The 17,194-nt window shown below is 50.6% G+C and overlaps 1 protein-coding gene across 1 annotated transcript in view; it reads left to right on the forward strand.

Annotated features, from left to right (window-relative positions):
- Nucleotides 1-17,194, forward strand: part of LOC147729422 (uncharacterized) — a 285,971-nt gene that overhangs the window by 109,778 nt on the left and 158,999 nt on the right. The window contains 1 exon segment of the mRNA XM_086959845.1: nt 14,287-15,333. Coding sequence (XP_086815971.1) covers nt 14,287-15,333 — 1,047 coding nt within the window.

The raw sequence follows: 17,194 nt of genomic DNA on the forward strand, positions 1-17,194 counted from the left end.
CGCTCAGAAACTGACAATCTCTGGTGCATCAAGAGCGACAAGAAGCGCAGACAATCTTCTTTTGAAACCTAAGAGATTCCACAAGAAAAAACCTATAAACGTTCCTTCTCAGGAATGGCGCCCAGGATATGGAATGCCCTCCCTCCAGAAATTAGACTTATCACAGCTACAGCATCCTTCAAAAAAGAAGTATAAGCTCTCCTCTCAGCCAAATTTCCATGAACTCTGACTATTGTATTCTGATAACTCAATACTTTTCCTCCTGAGATTATTTATAATGAATTTTTGTATGTAATCCAGTAACTCAATACTTTCAGCTTGAGACTACTCATATTGTATTCTGTATGTATATTGATCTCCTTGCGTCGTTACCTCCTTACATTGTTTTTCTTTATGTTGTAACCTTTACATCTATTTTCTCAAACGTTTTTGCTTAATCATTAGTCATTTGCATGCTTCTTCACACTGTCTGTAAAGCGCTCTGATATCCGTAAGGATCTTGTTTGGGCTCTATAAAACTTTCAAAATATATAAATACATTTCTCACACGTTCTACAACGGATCCAAGATCCTGGTATCTCCCACAAAGCTCTAGCCTGGATCGGATAATTTCTGAAGCGTTTGATATCATTTCTCGCACCGTTCTACAGCGGATCCTAGATCATGATATCTCACACAAAGCTCTAGCCTGGATCTGATCCTTTCTGCAGCGTTTGATATCATTTCTCACACCGTACTACAGCGGAGCCAAGATCCTTGAATCTCCCACAAAGCTCTGGCCTGGTTCGGATCCTTTCTGCAGCGTTTTATATCAGTTCTCACACCGTTCTACAGCGGATCCTAGATCCTTATATCTCCCACAAAGCTCTGGCCTAAATCGGATTCTTTCTGCAGCATTTGATATCATTTCTCACACAGTTCTACAGCGGATCCTAGATCCTGATATCTCCCACAAAGCTCTGGCCTGGATCTGATCCTTTCAGCAGCATTTGATATAATTTCTCACACCGTTCTACAGCGGATCCTAGATCTTGTAGTCTCCTACAGAGCTCTGGCCTGGATCTGATCCTTTCTGCAGCGTTTGATATCATTTCTCACACCTTTCTACAGCGGATCCTAGATTCTGATATCTCCCACAAAGCTCTGGCCTAAGTCGGATCCTTTCTGCAGTGTTTGATATCATTTCTCACACCTTTATACAGTGGATCCGAGATCATGATATCTCACACAAAGCTCTGGCCTGGATCCTTTCTGTAGTTTTTTATATCATTTCTCACACCGTTCTACAACGGATCCAAGATCCTGGTATCTCCCACAAAGCTTTAGCCTGGATCGGATAATTTCTGAAGCGTTTGATATCATTTCTCGCACCTTTCTACTGCGGATCCTAGATCATGATATCTCACACAAAGCTCTAGCCTGGATCTGATCCTTTCTGCAGCGTTTGATATCATTTCTCGCACCACTTTACAACAGATCCAAGATCCTGAAATCTCCCATAAAGCTCTGGCCTGGATCGGATCCTTTCTGCAGCAATTGATATAATTTCTCGCACCGTTCTACAGCGGATCCTAGATCATGATATCTCACACAAAGCTCTGGCCTGGATCGGATCCTTTCTGCAGCATTTGATATCATTTCTCACCCCGTTCTACAGCGGATCCTAGATCTTGTAGTCTCCTACAGAGCTCTGGCAGGCATCTGATCCTTTCTGCAGTGTTTAATATCATTTCTCACATCCTTCTACAGCGAATCCAAGATCCCGGTATCTTCCACAAAGCTCTGGCCTGGATCAGATCTTATCTGCAGCGTTTGATATCATTTTTCGCACCGTTTTACAGCTGATCCAAGATCCTGGTATCTCCCACAAAGCTCTGGCCTAAATCTGATCCTTTCTGCAGCGTTTGATATCATTTCTCACACCGTTTTCCAGCAAGTCCTAGATCTTGTAGTCTCCTACAGAGCTCTGGCCTGGATCTGATCCTTTCTGCAGCGTTTGATATCATTTCTCGCACCATTCTACAATGGATTCAAGATCCTGGTATCTCCCACAAAGCTCTAGCCTGGATCGGATCATTTCTGAAGCTTTTGATATCATTTCTCGCACCGTTCTACAGCGGATCCTAGATCATGATATCTCACACAGAGCTCTAGCCTGGATCTGATCCTTTCTGCAGCGTTTGATATAATTTCTCACACCGTTCTACAGCGGAGCCAAGATCCTGGAATCTCCCACAAAGCTCTGGCCTGGATCGGATCCTTTCTGCAGCGTTTGATATCATTCCTCACACCGTTCTACAACGGATCCAAGATCCTGGAATCTCCCACAAAACTCTGGCCTGGATCGGATCCTTTCTGCAGCATTTGATATCATTTCTCGCACCATTCTACAGAGGATCCTAGATCATGATATCTCGCACGAAGCTCTGGCCTGGATCGGATCCTTTCTGACAGGAAACAACAGGGAACCTTGGGACGGTGGTCCTCAGCCGATGGATAAGTCACTTTTGGTGTTTGCAGGGCTCGTCTCATAGTCTTGGGCTATTCAATATCTATATGCCTCCCTTGTATCCCTGATAGCCTCTTATGGAATTGCTACTACATCATATGTTATATCTGAAAGAGACACGTTAGTGATAGATTCCTTACCTTAGAATATCCCCAGGCGTCAGACCGGATCTGGAACTTTTTTGCGTAGCAGTACCCCCGTCTGCGTTGTGGGCGCCGTGATGACATCGCCAGCAGCGCAGATCCGGAAAAAGTGGTACCTTAGTCTTTTTTGACTAAAGTTTTTGATCCTTTTTGATCGTTTCTTTTTCGAGTCTTCAACTCCGGACGGTGTCGATAGGGATGCCAGGTTTTAAACCCTGTGAGGACTGCGACCGACTGATGTCGGTCACCGACCCTCACCGTCGGTGTCTCGGTGTCGACCACGACGACAAGGCCTGTTCCGACTGCTGGGCCCTGACTTCAAAAGCTAGCCGGGAGCGGTCCCGCAAGCGACTCGAACTCCGGCAGTCGGCCCCGCGCCAGGAATGGTCCCGGTCTGGGCGGAGGTCAAGGGACCGGAGCCATCGGAGCTCCGGGAGTCGACATCACTCCTCAGGGTCGAAGTCGTCAGGTAAGCACACGAAGTCGAAGAGACGTCATCGCTCTTCCGACTCCCCCCGACGCTCGCGCTACGCAGCCGGGGGTTCAGGTGGCGCCGCCCACACGGCTCCGTCGGAGTCGCAGGCGTGGCGTCCGGCCCCATACCCTCCGGTCCCTGGGCCGCGCACGATGCCGGAGGAGATCGAGCGGTTCCTCATGGCCATAAGGTCCCTCACTCCCTTGACGGGCTCCGCTGCGCCTTCGGGCCCAGCGAACCCGTCAGGGGGCCCTAGCGGGTAGGGGGCTTCGGCCCGACGCCGTCGGGGGCTTCCGCCCCGGTGCCTTCGGGCCCAGTGCGGCAGGCCCCCACTGGATCCGGTTCCGGATCCGGGTCGTTGCCGGTGGACTTAACGACCTCCCCGGCGCCGGTCCCTCAGGTGTCACCCCCAGCGCCGTCTTCGGGCGGCGCCGTCCCCGATGCCTCCCTCGATCCGGTTCTGGCCCCGGACTGGGCGCCGCTTTCGACGCCGTTCGGAGAGTTTAACTTCCATGAACCAGCCCCATCATTTGATCCCCCTGAGTACCAGGAGATGGGTGATGAGGAGTATTGGGAGGGGTCTGAGGACCCTCTGACACGGGAGTGTCAGTCCCAGGAGGACTGGACAGGTGGATTTGGGGATGCCAGTGATCTGGACACTTCGCAGGTCACTGGTTTTGTCTCCCCTCCTACCGTGGCTAAGGAGGAGGGGGCTACCTACAGTGTGGTGCTGACGCGGGCGACAAAGGTTCGGGCCTTGAACTCCCCGTCGCGGCTGTGAGGTCTAACCTCCTCACTGAGGTCCTTAAACCGCAGTCAAGCTCGGCTGAGCCTCTGCTGCCGTTTAATGAGGCCTTGACTGGCGTTCTTGTGGGAACTTGGTCCAGGCCCGCTACAGGTTCGCCTGTAGATACGAACGTGGACAGACCCCACCGCCTGGCCCCGGGCGACCCTTGTTTCTTGTCCACCCACCCCACCCCTGAGAGCCTGGTGATCCAGGTCTCCAATTCCCTGACCGCATTCCCATCGGCTCCGCCTGACAGGGAATCCAAGAGGTTTGAGCAATACGGCAAGAAGGTATTCTCCTCCCTGAGTCTGGGACTGCGGTCTTCCAACACCGCATGCCTCTTGGGCCGCTACACCCACTCCCTGTGGGATACGGTCGCGGACGTGCTGCCAGAATGCCCGTTGGAGGTACGGGCTAAACTCGGCCAAGCCCTTGTGGAAGGCCGAGATGCGGCACGTTATTCTATCCGGTGTGGACTGGATACCACCGACTCACTAGGTAGAGCGATGGCAACGACGGTGGCGATTCGTCACCACGCCTGGTTGAGGTCCGCCAACTTCTCGGCTGATGTCCAGAATACACTCATGGACATGCCTTTTGATGGCCGTCGCATTTTTGGCAACAAGGCAGACCATGCGCTTGAGCGTTTTAAGGACTCCAGGGCTACGGCCAAGTCCTTGGGGCTCTCGGCCCGCGCCAGCAAACGGCTGCTTTTCGCCCCTTTCGTGGCCAAGGAAGGGGTGTACCCACACGTGCTGCCAGCCACGCGCCGCTGGGTAATACCCAACGCAGTGGCGGCCGTGGAAACCGCTGTGCTGGCGGTATGGGACAACGGCGAGAACAGTCCACACCTTCCCCCGCAGCATCCGCCTCAAAACTATCCTAGTCCGTGCTTTCAGGCCCATGTGTCGCCAGTGGGGGGGGGCAGGGTTCGGCATCACCTCCTCCACTGGCGCACTGTCACGTCCGACAGGTGGGTGCTGCAAATCGTCCGAAGGGGCTACTCCCTCCCCTTCGAGGCGACCCCTCCAGCCATGCCATTGCAGAACCACAGTGTATCGGGGGATCATTTGCGACTTCTGCAGGAGGAAGTTACGGCCCTCTTGGCCAAGGGGGCCATCAAGCGCGTTCCTGGGCCAGAAGTAGGGTGTGGTTGCTACTCCTACTACTTTCTGGTACCCAAGAAGGGCAAAGGGGGCCTACGCCCTATCTTGGTTCTACGGAACGTCAACGGCTTCCTCCGGAAGGAGAAGTTCAAAATGCTGACACTGGCTCAGGTCTTAGCTGCCCTGGACCCAGGAGACTGGATGGTAGCGTTGGACTTGCAGAACGCTTATTTCCACATCCCCGTCCAGCAAGCCCACGGGCGTTACCTGCGGTTCACGGTAGGCCACAAGCACTTTCAGTTTACCGTGCTCCCCTTCGGCCTTAGCAGCGCCCCACGGGTGTTCACGAAGGTGATGGCGGTGGTCGCAGCTCATCTGAGCAGGTTAGGGGTTTCAGTCTTCCCCTACCTCCACGACCTGTTGAAGGTGGGCTCGCCCCAAACAGTCGTCAGCCACCTTCAGACGACGGCAAACCTCCTGCACCTGCTGGTGTTTTCCATCAATGTGCCGAAGTCACACTTGTGCCCTTCTCAGAAGCTCCTCTTCATTGGAGCGGTTCTCGATTCGGCGCAGTTTCGAGTTTATCCTCCCGAACAGCGGGTTCGGGACATTCAGGCTCTGATTCCACTCTTTCAGCCTTTGTCCCGAGTCTCGGTCAGGTTGACGCTGCGGCTTCTTGGGCTGATGGCCTCCTGCATCCTTCTGGTGCATCACACCCGGTGGCGGATGTGGGCTCTGCAGTGGGACCTGAAGTTTCAGTGGGCCCAGCATCAGGGCAACCTATCCGACCATGTCCTGATCTCGGAGGGCACTGCGAGACAGCTGCAGTGGTGGCTCACGGACCACGATTGGGTCAGCGGCAGATCCCTCTCCTTTCAACAACCGGAGCACGTAGTTGTGACGGACGCGTCCCTCCAGGGCTGGGGAGGCCACATGGGAGAGGCGGAGATCAGAGGCCTCTGGTCTCCGGCGGAGTCCCGGCTCCATATCAACCTTTTGGAGCTACGGGCGATTCATCTAGCACTGAAGGCATTCCTCCCCTCTGTTCGGGGGAGTGTACTGCAGGTGTTCACGGACAACACCACCGCCATGTGGTACTGCAACAAACAGGGCGGGGTGGGGGCCCTGCGCCTCTGGCAGTGGCTGGAACATCAGGGCGTGACCCTGGTGGTTCAACACCTGGCAGGTTCTCTGAACGCCAGGGCGGACGAACTCAGCCGTCGGTGCATGATGGATCACGAATGGCGTCTGAACTTAAACGTGGCGCAAGGCCTATTTCAGCACTAGGGAGAGCCTTGGTTAGATCTATTCGCCACCAAAGAGAACGCGCAATGTCATCAGTTCTGCGCGTTGGAATTTCCAAGGCGGCACTCGCTTGGAGATGCTTTTCGTCGCAAGTGGATTTGCGGTCTATTGTACGCCATTCCGCCTATACCACTTCTGCCCAGAGTGCTGAAGAATATCAAGCGCGACCGGACCCAAGTCATCTTTGTGGCTCCGGACTGGGCACGATGGTATTGGTATTCAGAGCTACTCAGTATGTCAGTCGATCCCCCGGTTCGTCTGCCTCTTCAGGAGGACCTTCTGTCGCAGCAGCAGGGAACGGTCCTCCACCCGAACCTGTCCAGTCTCCACCTCCATGCTTGGAGATTGAGCGGCGACAGTTGAGGCCATTTGACTTGCCTCCTGAAGTCTGTAACATCATTCTGGCAGCCAGGCGTCCCTCCACAAAGTCGGTATACGCCTGCAGGTGCAGATTTGTGGCATGGTGCACAGCAAAGGCTGTGGATCCTCTTGCTGCCCCTCTTTATGAGGTTCTTCTCTTCCTTCTTTCTCTTGCCCAGCAGGGCTCTGCTCTGGGCACTATCAAGGGTTACCTTTCTGCCCTTTCAGCCTTCCTAAGGCTGCCTGATCAACCTTCTTTGTTCAAGTCCCCTATTGTAAATCGTTTTCTGAAGGGCATCACACACACGTTCCCTCCTGTTCCGTTTGTGATGCCTCAGTGGGACTTGAACCTGGTTCTTACGTTTCTGATGTGCGCTCCCTTTGAGCCACTTCACAACTGTCCTCTCCGTCTTCTTACTTTGAAGACTGCTTTCCTGGTTGCCATCACCTCTGCCAGGAGAATGAGTGAGCTCCAGGCTCTTTCATGTACACCCCGCCTTTCCTTTCTGTCCATCCGGACAAGGTTGTGTTGCGTACTAAGCCATCTTTCCTGCCCAAGGTTGTCACGGCCTTCCATATTGGGCAGTCTATGTAATGTAATGTAATGGACATTTCTACCGCGCTACTTCTACTCCAAGGAGTATCTTGGCGCTTACACAACTCAGATGGAAAGTTGGAAAAGGAAAACAGATGTCCTAATCTCTTCACACACATTACACCAGAGTCCTGCACACGGCGTCAGGCAGAGAGAAAATCCAGGTTTTCAATGCCTTCCTGAAGGAAACTTCTTGAGAGAAAGACCGCAGGGAAAGGGGGAGTTTATTCCAGGCCTTAGTTCCCAGAACGAAGATGGATTTGCCACCCTTAGTGGTCAGTTTGAAATGAGGTATAGAGAGTAGGTTCTGGTTTGTGGATCACCTTGCCCACCTTCTTTCCGCCACCGCATCCCTCTAAACAGTAAGAGCGGCTCCACCATCTGGACCCAAAACGTGCTCTTTCATTCTACTTGGATCGCACTCGCCAGTTCCGGGTGGATGACCAACTCTTTGTTGGTTACGTGGCGCTAAGAAGGGAAAAGTGGTGCACAAGCGGACCATCTCTCGGTGGATCATCTTGTATATCCAGGCATGTTACTCCTTGGCTAAAAAGGAGCCCCCTGTTGGATTGCGGGCTCATTCCACCCGGGCCACGGCGACTACAACTGCCCTGGGCCGGGGAGTGCCCTTGCAGGACATTTGCCAGGCAGCTACGTGGGCCTCGCTGCACACGTTTGCAAGATACTACTGCCTGGACAGTCAAGTCCGGAGGGATGGCTTCTTTGGCCGTTCCGTCCTCCAGGACTTTCTGGTGTGATTATTGGTTCGCGACCCACCACCGGGGTTGGTATTGCTGGGGTATCTATTCTAAGGTAAGGAATGTATCACTAACTAATGTCTCTTACAGATATATCGTTACAGAAGTAGTAACTTGTGCGTTATGATAAAATTATTTATTGAGTGCAAATACACCAGGCGGTTTCTTGGCGCTAAGGAGGGGTGGTTGCATTCACAAGACAGTTAGCTCAATTACAAGCCTTGGAGAAAAACCAAGTTTTAAGTAGTTTCCTGAACTGGCATAAGAGGTGGCCATTCGCAATTCGAAAGGAAGCAAGTTCCAAAATTGAGGATCCAGGATCTTGAATCTGAGGCCCTCATGTTTCTCACGTTTGAAGGAGTTGAGGGTCAACAGGTTCTTGTTGGAAGAACGTTGGTCGCGAAAGGGGGCAAACCGCTGTATCTTTGAAGCGATTAAAGCAGGCCGCATCCCTAGAGGGCTTTAAACATGGTGCAGCCTAACTTGAAGAGACAGCATTGGGACAAAGGAAGCCAATGGAGGGTCTTCAACAAAGGTCTAACATGATGGTGTTTAGGCTGACCAAGGATTAGCCTGGCCGCATGATTCTGCACCAATTGCAGACGATGCTGTGGGCTTTATGCCTGCTCTGCAATGCCAGGCTAATTGAGGAGAGAAGAGCTAGCCTGATGAGGATTAATCTGAAGTTGGGCAATCTAGCCAACAAAGAAACTCCAGGTGACCCAAATGGTCTTCTCTTTGGTGAGAGTTTTATTAAAACTTTGGGCAGATACATCTCAACGTTTACTGCCTTTAGTAGGGCCCACTCGAACATGAGACGGTTGTTCAACAGTAGAATTTTTTGAAGGGCTGACAGGAGGGAGCAGGCTAGCAGCCGTGGCCTACAAATGTCCCAGTATTACCACTAGGACCGGCGGGGATAAGGAATTTCCTTCCGTTCAAGCAGTGGCTTCTTTATGCATCGAGCACGAACCCTACGCTCACGAGGCAGCAGGGGTAGGACGAGATCGCTGGAGCTCAAGGTAAGCTTAAACCCTTTAATCGGTTTTACCCACACAAAGGTAAGGGGAAGGTAACTTTTTTTTTACCAAAACTGGTTCTGGTATAACAAATGATTCTTGGGTATTACAAATGCTGAGGGGTTTCTGAATAAAATTTCGCATAATCCCTTATCAAAGGTATCATCCAGGGGAGCTATCCTTAGATCAGGAGTAAATGAGACTGGTAGATACAGAGGTTACCCAGATGTTGCTCAACGGGGCGATTTGCAAGGTCATAGTTCAGAGAAGGGTTTTGTAAGTACTGTTTTCCTAGTGAAGAAAAAAGGGTTGGCTGTCAATAATAAATTTGAAAGAATTAAACCTGTTTGGTTTTCAGGCATTTCAAGATGGATGGGATCTATCTTTTTCTAGACATATTACAAGAGAAAGACATCAACTCACTATACCCACGGACCTAGGTTTGCTGAATTATTTATGGTTCAGTTGGAGAGGTACTTTGTACCAGTTCCCCACACTTCCCTTTGGTCTGTTATCATCTCCTTGGTTCTTTACCAAGGTACTGTGACCTGTAGTTGCTTTCTTGAGAAAGAGGAGAGTTCTCTTATTAATCTACCTTGGGAAGAGGTGTGGCGCCGCGGCTAGGGCGACTGACTCAGGAATCTGGGGATCACGGTTCGATACCCGGCTCTGGCGGCAGGTTAGCCCAGCACCATGTGACTCTCGGCAATAGCTTGCTTAATCTTCCCGACGGCTCCCAGCACCTAGAGACCCTTACGGGCGATTGTGCGCTTTACAAATGTGGATTATTATTATTATTAGACGACATGTTACTGATCAGGACTAGAAAAATCCACTCGAGCTAGATTTAATCAGGTTAAGCTGTTTTTAGGGACTACTCGCCCTTTCAGTCAGTTGGTCTTCCTATATTTATTTTTCTTTCTGTGACTGTGTGACAATTGAATAATAGTCCAATGGAGCAAAGGCGGACCCCTCGTTCCGCACCTCTTGCCAGTTCCAATAAATGAGTTAGCCGCGCAGACAACCCCAACGCCAGCCGTTGCGTGATGTCACTGTGCTCCAGATCAAAAAATCCTTATTAAGTCAAAGGGAGGTGCGCAGCTCGCAAAGTCCAGTAGTCAAATGTTGATGGAAAAGTATTTTATTCATTTCAAATTGTGTCAAAATTTCATCACAAATAGATACTCTAGCCAACGCGTTTCGTTCCCTTTTTGGGAACTTCATCAGGTCATATGAACAGAGTAAAAAGCTTGTTAGTAGCTATCACCTCACACTGGTAAACTTTTTCAAGTTCCGTTATCTTAAGTGAAGTGGACTCTCCCACGGTAAATGTGCGTCTTAAACTGTGCCTAATAGACCATTGGTAGATTGTAACAGTGTTAATGGATGTAGCGCGTCGTACGAAGAGACCCCGTCAACAGGTTGCAAATATGCAGACTGTATCTTATAATACGTAGATTTCTTTAAGTGTATTCTAATTTGTTCAATATTGTTCCGTCCCGTGTATTGCACTGGGACCCTGCACAGCGATCAAGATGTGATGAATCCTTGATGCCGATCGGGTGTGTTCGAGGCATGTGGGCTGCTGAATTCATATCTGTGCATAGATCGCCGCCTAGTGTTGGGTCCGGATGATTGCACATTGTTGTCCTGGAAGAGTCTTCGAAGTATCACGAGATAGGTGGCTCCTCCCCTGGACTACAGTGTGCATGGGCATCGACTCCATCCTCAGATTGTTTTTTTCCGCCATTGGGTTCGGATGTCTTTAATTCCCTCTTTTCGGAATCGATAGAAAAACTTTCTTAAGACCAAAAGGTCTTTAGTTTATACGTCGGTATTGTCTTGCGTTCGGCTTTACTTCGTCTAGCTCGGCTCCGAGCCGGATTCTGTACTTCCGCGTGCTCTCAGCGCGGAAGGCCTAGTCGACGCTCCTGACCTATCGACCATCCATCATGGAACGAAGTCCATTCAAGAGATGTCCGGTCTGTAACTCGAAGTACCCCCACATCGACGTCCACCCGGTGTGCAACAAGTGTCTGTCGCCGGACCACGATGAGGACAAGTGTATGGCTTGTTCACGCTTCAGGTCCAAGAAGACACTTAAGCTTCGACGAGCTGCGCGCCTGGAGGCCCAGCAATCTGCTCCGGCGCCTGTGGACATCTTCAATGCTGGGGATGTCGAGGACGAATCTATCCAGGACGTTTCTGAATCAAACCCCGCGTCGGACGTCGAAGAAGACTACGACGCTGATGCTGAGGTGTTCGAAAGCGAAGAAGTCGTCGAGGAGGTAGGAGACGACCACGGTGCCCTCGGGGCCATGGAGGATAGCTCGGATGAGGAGCTTCCTCAAACTGACTCTGGGGCCGTGCCTATTTATAAGGCCCAGGTCGAGGGATCGCCTTCGGGCCTTACCCAAGATCTCAATATGGGTTCCACGGCCCCACCTTCGGGCCCGGCCACGGACATTGTTAACGAGCCTCTCCCTGGCAAAACGAAACCGAAAGTAAAACCTACGGTCTCGACGCCAGATACTGCGCAGGTGCCAGCATCGAAACCGAAAGTGCGCATCGCTTTAGTCGGATCAAAAGCTTCGGAGGCTTCGGCGCCGAAGGTGGCGGTCGAGCCGAAAAGTCAAGTCAAGGGCGTCGAGACGAAGTCTGCCGCGCCGAAGGCTAAAGTAAAGGTGGTCGATACGGCGCGTCGGCGCCGAGGACGGTCGACGCCAGCAAGGGCCTTGTCGACCCGAAGAAGGCTGTCGGCGAACCGAAGAAAACTCTCGGTGACCCGAAGAAGCGACTCGATGACCCGAAGGTCCTCACTACCCCACGTCCGCACGACAAGGCCAAGGGCGCTGCGCCCCGTGAGTCGACTCCGAAGGTGGCCTCGAAGGACTCCGTTGAACCGGCGCGCCCATTCGCCGCGTTCACCAAGAAGGTGACTGACTCCCTGCAACGCATCCGTGAGGGCACCGCGTCGGCCGAACCGAAGGACCCTCCGCCTACAAAACCTGTGGAGAAACCAGTTAAGGCGTCCACATCGATCCACTTCACGTTGCCGCCTAAGACGGCCCCGAAGGCTTTCGCTCCTAAGGCAGTGGCTGGCGTGCCCGAAAAGGTCTCCTCGGCGCCGAAGGCGTCGTCGGTGGTTCACGGCCCGCGACCTCGACGACCTTCGGGGGATGAGCGTCAGGAACACTTCATTGACGCCGAAACGGGCAGGCTTTCCCTCCTAAAGCGGAAAATCACCCCAGAACCCCAACTGGAGTCTTACAAGATCCCTCTCAAGAAGAAGAAGGACTCTGCTTGCTCTCCAGTCTTGGTGGAACCCCTTTCACCACAGACTCATGATGTGTCGCCCACTTACTCAGATGTGGACGCTGGTGAGGGAGATGATGAGGATGAATACAGTTATCCGGTCTATACAGACCCTGAGGATACAAATGAGCCCTGGGCAGCTGGTGGTGACCCTGGGGATCCTCATTCAGGACAAGACCCTCAACTCTTTTCTGCAAAGACTTCACCTACAGAAGACTCTGCTGCTTTCAATGCCCTCATTGAACGGGCCGCTGCCAATCACAATGTCCAGCTGCATGCTGACCCTGTGGATGTGGATTTCCTCTTTGACACCTTTTCTGTGTCCGAAAAGACTGTGAAAACTCTGCCTATGCTAAAAGGTGTTTTAAAGCATGCTGCTGAGGTCTTTAAGGAACCTACCAGGGCGAGGGTGATAAACCCTAGGATTGACAAGAAATACAAGGCGGCACCTACTGATCCTACCTACATTAAAGGACAGTTGCCTCTGGACTCCCTTGTTGTCTCGAATGCCCGGAAGAGGGCCAATTCTCAGACTACGGATGATGCTCCTCCCCCAGACAAAGAATCCAAGGTCTTTGAGGCTTCGGGGAAGAGGGTGGCAGCACAGGCAGCCAACATCTGGCGCATTTCTAACACACAGGCGCTTCTAGCGCGCTATGACAGGGCGCACTACGATACACTAGAGACCCTGTTGCAACACCTGCCTGATCAATACAAAGAAGGGGCTGAGATGCTGATTCAGGAAGGAAAGCTAATCTCGAACGCTTCCATTAAGTGCGCTCTGGACGCAGCTGATACCGCTGCCAGAGCTATAAACACCAGTGTTATGCTTCGGAGACATGCCTGGCTGAGAATCTCTGGATTTAAGCCAGAAATCCAAACCACCATCCTGAACCAAACGGTTAACCCAGATCACCTGTTTGGCCCAGAGGTTGACACCACCCTAGAAAAAATAAAAAAGGACATTGACACTGCAAAATCCATGGGTGCCTTACAGTCCCAGCAGTTTCGGGGTGGGTCCTTTCGTCGCTCCAGCACTAGAGTCGTCTCAAGGGGTCAGCTCTCCCAGTCCACGCAATACTACAAGGGCAACACCCAGACTACTTACGCCAACAAGAGTCGAGGTGGATATCGTGGCAACAGCGCCATGGGCAGAGGACGTGGCAACAACAGCTCCAGGTCCTCTACCACCAGCAAACAGTGACGCCTTGTCACTGCCCCCCCGACTACACAACACCGGTCGGGGGAAGACTCCAGCAGTTCCTGCCCGTCTGGAAATCCATCACCACGGACAGGTGGGTCAGAAAACTTATCCAATACGGTTATTGTCTGGAGTTAACATCCACTCCACCCAACATGCCCCCAGGGTGCATGGGTCCATGGGTGCTCGCTTCAACTTTCACAGGGCTGGGAAGCCTTAGGGTAGCTATGCTCTTTATGAGATCAGATCTACCAGGTGAAAAAAGAATTCCAGTAAAGTTAAAAGGATGCCATGTATTAATCTATAGGGTTTAATTTAAACCTATTTTTTTTAGTTATCCATTTTAAAAATGATGTTGGAAAGAGTTTGGGTCATTTTTTTGCATATTGCAGTTTTGTTTAATTAAATTTTAGAATTTTTCATTTGGAAGTAATACTTGGGGTATGAATGTGGTTTGAATTCCTTCACAGAAGAACTGCTGTTACAGGCAAGTAACTTTTCTTTCGTGTGAGGTAGCAGAGTCTCAAGCGGTGGAGCTGAACAAATAGCCTCGTGTTTAGTTCACCTGCCTTGAGCTACGTTTCTGAAATGAGTCGATAGATCCAAATTAACTTTGTAACACTTTATCTAAATTTTTGTGGCCATATTTTGGTATTTTTCATGCAGTGTTTAATGTAAGCCATGTTAATAATCTGATCTCTGTAAATCCACAGGCAAAGGTAGCAGAAAAAAGAAAAATGAAGATTCCATTTTCACAAAGAAAGCAGCAACTTCCAAGTCATTTCCTGGAAAGGTCTCTGCCCAAGGTCTCCAGAGAACAGAAAAGAGAATAAACAACTTGAACTTTGTTTTGTCAGAATGTAACCAAGAACTAGGAGCGCAAAATCATAAAACCTGTAAACACAGGTTTAATAACCTGAAACAGAACAGGAAGGAATGCCCAGTGTTGAAAGACTCTGACAAACAGAATGAAAATACACGTAGTCTGAGCACCACACCTGTTTCACGTCAGCACCAGGGACCGTACACCTGTACCCGCTGTGATGCAAGGTTCAGTGTGAAAAAGATATTTATCAGACATCAGAAGAAGCATACAAAAGTTTACATATTTCCGTGTAATTATTGTGAAAAGATCTTCAGTCATAAAGGACATTTTAAGGCACACCAGGTAATTCATACACAAGAAAGACCATTCATCTGTTCCAAATGCAACAAAAGCTTTAATCTAAAAGGAAATCTAGTCGCACATGAGAAAACTCATTCAGGTGTACGACCTTACCAGTGTAATGTCTGCGGCAAACGGTTCAATCATAAAGGAAATTATATCACACACCAGCGAATACATACAAGAGAAAGGCCACTTAAATGCAATCATTGTAATGAAAGATTCACTTGGAAGAGGAACCTTGCTAAACACATGAAGACACATACAGGGGGAAAGCCATATCAGTGCTCTGAATGTGAGAAAAGCTTCAAGCAGAACTCTTATCTCATCAGTCACCTAACAACACATTCAGGTGACAAACCCTATGAGTGCACTGAGTGTGGAAAACGATTTGGTTATAAAGGAAATCTGAAAATACACCAAAGGATACACACAGGTGAGAAACCCTATCAGTGCACTCTTTGTGAGAAAAGCTTCAGTTACAAGAGTGATTGTAAAAAACACCAGCGTATACATACAGGAATTTATCAATGCAATTCATGCAAAGAGCGTTTTAATCACAAAAGAAAGCTTGTTGCACATCAAAGACAACATCAATAAAGAGGAGGACACATGATCAGTTCAAACTCAATACCCTTTAGTCATGCCATTTCTTGTGAGGCAACAGAGAAATGTAATCCTTCTAGTTTGTGAAACACTGCTTGAAAAAGCGTGTAAGCGTACATGGTGAGGCACTGCAGCGTAACCATGAGCGCATACTGTGAGGCAATGCAGCGTAACAACGAGCGCACACAGTGAAGCACCGCAGCATAACTACGAGTGCACATGGTGAGGCACCGCAACGTAACAACAAGCGCACTTAGTGACGCACCGCAGCGTAACCACGAGCAGACATTGGTGATGCACCTCAGCAAAACTACAAGCGCGCACTATGAGGCACCGCAGCGTAATGACGAGCGCACCTGGTTATGCACCTCAGTGAAACTACAAGCACGCACAATGAGGCACCACAGTGAAACCACAAGCACACTCTATCTGATCCCTTGTGAAAATGAAATACATTGTACTCTTCGTGCAATAAATATTTCTTCTACAAGAAACAGCAAGCACTCCAGAAAACAGTGAAGCTTTCATACTTGCAACATTCAGATTTGAATTGGCCATCACTAATTACTGCAAAACAAAGTCAGACTTGCACTGACCCCACAAGATTGCAACAAAACCTTCTCACTGTGTCCCTCTCAATGGAAGTTACTAAAAGCCGAATACACCTCCAGCTCCTATCCATTCTATTCATGCCTTTCATTGCTGTGAGTACTCAGTGTCTTGGAGTCACCGTCCCATCAGACATAACTCCCAAGGCCAGGATCATATGTGCAGTCAACACATCCCTGCACCCTTTCGGCCTACCCTGGCACATCTTTTTCTTTCCACCCCAGGACCATGAGGTAGTGGAAACCAGTAGACAACTATTCAAGCTCCCTGCACCACAGCGTCCAGAATACCAATTTCCTGTCACCTAGGAGTCCAGGACTCAGCAGAAAGGGTGGTGGCTGATGCATAGTTCTAGCATTCATCTCATGGATCCTGGAGCTTTCAGCACAGGCGTCCTGTCATCATAGGAATCACTTATACAAAAGCACCCGCAGGTATACCTGAGCCACATATAGCACTCCTTCCATGGTCAGGTCCTGCACTGATGTGACAGAAAGCTATCACGTCGCCCGACAGCACGACCTCAACATTATCTCCTACGACGACGACACCCAGCTGATCCTCTCCCTTACCAATGACCCCCACACCACAAAAACCAACCTCCACGAAGGAATGAAGGCTGTCGCCGAATGGATGAAAATTAGCCGACTGAAACTAAACTCTGACAAGACGGAGGTCCTCAGCTCCACCCCATCAGCCTGGTGGCAGACAACACTGGGAACAGCCCGACAGCCACCGACCACGCACGCAACCTAGGGGTCATCCTCGACTCTACCCTCTCCATGACTAAGCACGTCAACGTTGTCTCCTCATCCTGCTTCAACACCCTCCAAATGCTCCGCAGGATCTTCAAGTGGATCCCCACCGAAACAAGAACGGTCACACAGGCCCTCGTCACCAGCAGTCTGGACTACGGAAACGCCCTCTACGCAGGAACCTCGGCCAAGCTCCTGAGACGGCTGCAACGCATCCAGAACGCCTCTGCACGTCTGATCCTTGACTTCCCCCGCCAAAGCCACACCACACACCACCTGAGAGACCTGCACTGGCTCCCCGTCAACAAGAGGATAACCTTCAAGCTCCTCCTCCATGCTCACAAAGCTCTCCATAACACCGGACCAGCATACCTCAACAGACGACTCTGCTTCTACACCCCCACCCGCCAACTCCGCTCTGCTGACCTCGCCCTCGCCACAGTCCCTCGTATCCAAAGAACGGCCTCCGGCTGCAGATCCTTTTCC

This window comes from Lissotriton vulgaris, chromosome 2_2 (assembly GCF_964263255.1).
Source record: "Lissotriton vulgaris chromosome 2_2, aLisVul1.2, whole genome shotgun sequence".
Lineage (NCBI taxonomy): Eukaryota > Metazoa > Chordata > Amphibia > Caudata > Salamandridae > Lissotriton > Lissotriton vulgaris.